The sequence below is a fragment of the Chenopodium album genome, chromosome 1 (genome assembly GCF_948465745.1).
Source record: "Chenopodium album chromosome 1, dcCheAlbu1.1, whole genome shotgun sequence".
Lineage (NCBI taxonomy): Eukaryota > Viridiplantae > Streptophyta > Magnoliopsida > Caryophyllales > Amaranthaceae > Chenopodium > Chenopodium album.
In genome coordinates, this window is record NC_137834.1 from 12,099,344 (window position 1) to 12,105,109 (window position 5,766).

The 5,766-nt window shown below is 27.8% G+C and overlaps 1 protein-coding gene across 1 annotated transcript; it reads left to right on the forward strand.

Annotated features, from left to right (window-relative positions):
- Positions 1-1,744: 1,744 nt before the first annotated feature.
- Positions 1,745-5,115, forward strand: LOC145628431 (protein FAR-RED IMPAIRED RESPONSE 1-like). The gene is made up of 4 exons (XM_081680726.1): positions 1,745-1,888; positions 4,154-4,438; positions 4,836-4,935; positions 5,051-5,115. The coding sequence occupies exons 1-4, from the start codon at positions 1,745-1,747 to the stop codon at positions 5,113-5,115; spliced, it is 594 nt and encodes a 197-aa protein (XP_081536852.1).
- The last annotated feature ends 651 nt before the right edge of the window (positions 5,116-5,766 follow it).

The window sequence follows — 5,766 nt, forward strand, 5'->3', positions numbered from 1 at the left end:
GTAAATGATTTTACGTGTTTTTTGAAAAGGGAAGAGGGAATGTCATGAGTTATTAAATTCTAATTTCCTGACTATATTTATCTTAAACCTGACCATATCATTTATGTCCTGAGTAATTTATTATCTATTTTCCTGACTAATATAACTTTATTCCTGACTATTATAATCTAATTTCTGATTCGAACAATATTTTGACTATTTTTTGTTACTGAAATTAGATTATTAAAATTGTTTCAATTTAATTTCTGATTGAAACAATTTTATTCCTGAAATTTACATTTTAATTCCTGATATATTCTAATTTTTGTATATTTATCATTTAAGTCCTGAGTAATTTATGTATTTTCTTGACTAATATAACTTTATTCCTGACTATAATAATCTAATTTCTGATTCGAACAATTTTTTGATATTTTGACTATTTTTTGTTACTGAAATTAAATTAATAAAATTGTTTCAATTTAATTTCTGATTGAAACAATTTTATTCCTGAAATATACAATCTAATTCCTGATATATTCAAATTAATTCCTAATCAAAAATTTTTAATACCTGACATACAAAATTTAATTCCTGACAAAACAAAACTAATAAGTGACATAAATAATCTAATTCCTGAAAAAATAATCAACAACATATTATAATCAGATACATTATTATTATTTCTGACTGATATTATCTATTTCCTGATTAAACATAAACCTAAACCTAACTGAGATTATTTATTTCCTGACTAGTATTTAGTAATTCCTGATTTAAATAATGTAATTCCTGACTAAGACATGATAATTCTAAAGTATCATAAATTTAAAGAATATTTATTTACTGTGTATAATATTTTATTTCCTGACAAAAATAAATTATGATATGTTTCATATATACTTTTCTTGCAGATTATTACAAATATGACAAGAATGAAATCATAAGTAAATGTCTAGCAGGTTATACTGTATCAGACTACAATGAGGGATTTGTTTTATACAAAGCTCATTCAAGGTCTGTTGGTTTCAGTGTCAGAAAATCAACAAAGAGAAGAGATAATAATGATAAATTGTATGAGTTTTATTTTAGATGTTCTAAAGAAGGGCATACAAAGGGTAAAATGAAGATGGCAGGTGAACAAAATTCAGTGGAAATACCCATGTTGGGTAAAACTGATGAAAAAAAGAGAAAAGATAGGGAGGTAAATGAGACAAGAACTGGATGCAAAGCTCATATTCGTTTCAAGAAAACCAAAGAAGGAAGTTTCGAAGCTGTTACACATGAGTTGGAGCATAATCATGAATTGGTTATAGCAGTTCAACGTCATCATCTAAGATCAGAAAGGCAAATATCAGCACCAATGGGTGAACTAATTGAAAGCATGGTTGAAAGTGGTATCAAACCAATGGATGCTTACAATTATATCACCAATGAAGCTGGAGGAGAAGAATGTGTAGGTCATACTAAGAGAGACCACCTTAACTATGTATCAAGGGTGAAAATGAGTATGGTTGAAGGTGGAGACATGCAGAATGTATTGGATACCCTTCAAGAGAGAGCAGATAATGATCCTTCATTCTTTTATAGACTGAAATTTGGAGAAGAAAACAATGTGGTGAGCTATTTTTGGCGTGATTCTCAAATGCTTGAAGATTTCAAAGCCTATGGTGATGTTTTAATCTTCGATACAACATACAGAACAAACAAATATGGGTTGATATGTGCACCATTTGTTGGTATAAACTGTCACTGGAGAACAACAATGTTTGGATGTGCATTCATAAGTGACGAAAAGACTGACACATTTGTTTGGCTTCTTAAAATTTTCAAAAAGTCGATGTGTGGAATCGAACAAAAATCAATCTTCACTGATCAGGATCTTGCAATGAGTAACGCCATACCAGAGGTAAGAATTTTTGTCTTCATAATATATTGTTTCTGGATTAGAATAACTTAATAACTGATAAAAACAGGTTAATACCTGACAGAAATTATATAATTCCTGATAAATATCTGTTTAATTCTTGACTAATAATATATGTTTCATGTTCATAATTTAATGTAATTTAATTCCTGATCAAAAATATATTAATTCTGATAAAATAAAGGCAATACCTGACTAAGATATATTAATAAGTTCAAATATTTAATATTGATTGACAGAATCTTATTCATGATAGCAAGATCCTTAATCCTGATATAAGTTTTCTAATACCTGATCGAAATTAAGTCATTACTAATTCAATTTTATTTAATTTCATTTCAAGTTTATTTCTGAGCAAAATGTTATAATTACTGAGTAAAATATTCTTATTTCTGATTGTGATAATTTCATTTCAAGTTTATTTCTGAGCAAAATGTTATAATTACTGAGTAAAATATTCTTATTTCTGATTGTGATAATTTATTTTATTTCTGAAATAAATATGGAATATATAACAAATTAATAAAATTCCTGACTAAAATAATATAATTCCTGACGAAAAATTATTCATACTAAAAAAAAAAATCAATATATGAATAAAAACCAACAAAACCATATCATTTTAAACCATATCTGAATAAATCTTTTGATAATAAAAACAGGAAATACAGAAACATAAACATAAAAGCATATCATATTTTCCATATATTTTATTGATATTGATTGTCACTAGAAATTAACAGAAAAAAAAAGATAAAGAAAAAAAACCCTAAAATCATAATCTTCTTGTTGTTCTTCCTCAGATATTAAACTTGTTTTTTCTTTTGATCTTCTTTTTGTTCTTTCTCTTCCTTCTTGTGTTGATCTTCTTCTTTCTGCTTTTTGTTCTGTGTTTCCTGCCATATCTCTTGTGCTCTCTTTTTCTTGCTTAGTTCTTCGATTTCATTCTTTTCAACTTTTTCATAGAGCTTCATCAATCCATTCTTCACTCTATCTCTTCTATCCAACAGATCATTTAATTTTTTTTCAAAGTTATCAATTGCATTTTCTTCTGGATCGTTTGATGAGGTAGAAGACTGAGAATTGTTTTGCATATTTGAGAAATATTGAGGATCGTTTGATGAAGTAGAAGACTGAGAATTGTTTTGCATTTTTGAGGAATATTGAAAAAAAGTTTGTTTTAGGAGAGAGAATATACCAAAGTACAAAAACATGCAAAATGTTAAGTAAATAATACTTTTATAGACAAATAAAAAATATTAAAAAAAAAGATAATTTTTAAATATATTCCTTTTTATTATTATTACATTGTTTTGGTCCTTATCCAGTACCTCAAGTACAATTCTTATTATTACATTTTTTTAGTCCTTATCCAAAACTCCAAGTGAACACTAAGACTATTAATTCCTGACCAAAATATACTAATACCTTTCATAATTCATCTAAAATCAGACCAAAATATACTAATTCCTGACCAAAATATGCTAATTCCTGATTAAAATAATTATATTCCTGATATGCATTTCTTCTTGTTTGTGGGTGATGACTTATTCCAAGACACCTTGTAACCTACAATAACATATAATAGATGTTAGTTTATGCAACAATATTTCAACAAACATAAGTTATTCACATTTTAGGCATACAGACCTGTTCACTGTGGTGGTTGGGCACCATAATGAGGATAACCAGGGGGTGGCCAAGTCCCATTTTGCTTCATCATGTACTCAATGATACAGTCAGCCAAAAAACCAAGGTCATTTGAAACGTAATGAGTGATTTATAAAACTCAAGAATAAGTTTTCCTTTGTTGCTTGTACAGTTACGATTTAGCTCAAATATGTGTAATATATAAAGAAATTGAAGTTAAGACGCAAAGTTGAATTATAAAGGAAATGATTTATAAAAGGAAAAAAGTTACTGTTTTTTAGCCGTTTATTGGGACCCAAATGGCAGAATTACAGTGGAAGATTAATTTGACTGATAATCTGACAAATATGTTGATTTTAAAAATAAGTTTAAATAAAAAGTCTAAAAATATTTAATTACTGACCTAAAGATATTTATACCTGATTTAAATTTTCTATTATCTGACTAAAATATGCTAATTTCTAACTCTGATATTGTTATGCCTGAGTAAAAATATACAAATGTCTTACATAATTTATGTAATTCCTGACTAAATGTTTTTAATTTCTGATTATAATAGTCATATTGCTGACTACAGTAATTTAATTTTTGTTACAGGTTTATCCAAACTCAAGACATAGGCTATGTTTATGGCATTTGCAAAAGAATTTTGTGTCACACTTTGGAACTCTAAAAACCAATCCTGAATTCAAAAATATGTTTCACAAATGCTTAAGTGGATGTGATTCTGAATCTGACTTTGAAGATTGTTGGCACAAGATGGTTCAAAAACATGGGCTAGAGAAAAAAGAATGGTTTGATAGGTTATACGGTCTACGAGATAAATGGTGCACAGCATTGAGCAAGGATATTTTCTCAGCTGGAATTCTTTCATCTCAAAGGGTAGAAGTAACAAACAGAGCAATTTCATTTAAGGCCAACAAAACCACAAAGCTTTTGGAGTTCTTTCACATTTTTGAGGCTACTGTAAAAAGATGGAGAAGCACTGAAAAGAGTGACAACTTCAGATGTACTACTGAGAGACCAAGAACAACAACAAAGATATTAAAACAATACTCTAAACTTTTACAAGGGTTTTAGGCTGGAATTTGAAACAAGTCATGGAGCATATGCAAGAGAAAAAGCCACTTCAATGCAATATGTCAAATTCTTTGATGTTTCTCTTGATGAAGATTATATGCACACCTATCAAGTCATATATTACACTCAAAACAATGAGTTTATGTGTTCTTGTATGTGCTTCACAGAGACTGGATTGCTGTGCTTTCACATTATCAAGATAATGCAAATGTACAGCATACATGCTATTCCAGAGAGATACATTCTGAAACGTTGGACCAAGCTTGCTAAATCAAACATTTGGGATGGCAGTGAATCAGGTACGTACATACTTTGTTATTTTAAAATTTATTACTTGTTTATTTAGTATAAAAAAATATCTTTATTCCTGAGATAAACATTTTAATTACTATCATAAATAATTTGCTGACATAGATGAAAACTTAATGTCTGATGTGAAAAATATAATACATGAAAAAGATAATATTATTCCTGATTGAAAAAAGTTTATTCCTGAAGCATACAATTTAATTCCTGATATATTTAAATTAATTCCTGAATAAAATTTAAAATACATGTCATACATATTTTAATTCCTGACCAAAGAAATCTTAAAGCTGACAAACTTTATCTTATTCCTGATCCTTTCTAATTTATAATAACTAATTTCTGATTGAAACATTTTTATTCGTGAAACAATCTAATTCCTATGTAATAAAAAAATTTTAATACCTGACACACAAAATTTAATTCCTGACAAAACAAATCTAATAAATGAAAAAAATAATCTAATTCCTGAACATAATGAACACTGAACAACATATTATAATGTTATACCAATAATCTTATTCATGAACAAAATATTATAATATCTGATATATATTTTATTATTTCTAATATAAAATCAGATTTATTACAAACATAAAATTATATAAATATTTAAAAACTTATACATTGGTACCACTTCCTGCTTCATTAGGAAGCCTTTCAGTACCATCAGCATTAAAAATTCTAATATAAATGTTATAATGATCATGGTAAACATCAAGTCTGTCTCCAACAACTATGTTGTTCGCAGCTACAAAGTTTTCCCATTCACGATCAATCAACATACCACCACAACCTGTATTTTCTGGTATGCTTATGACCCT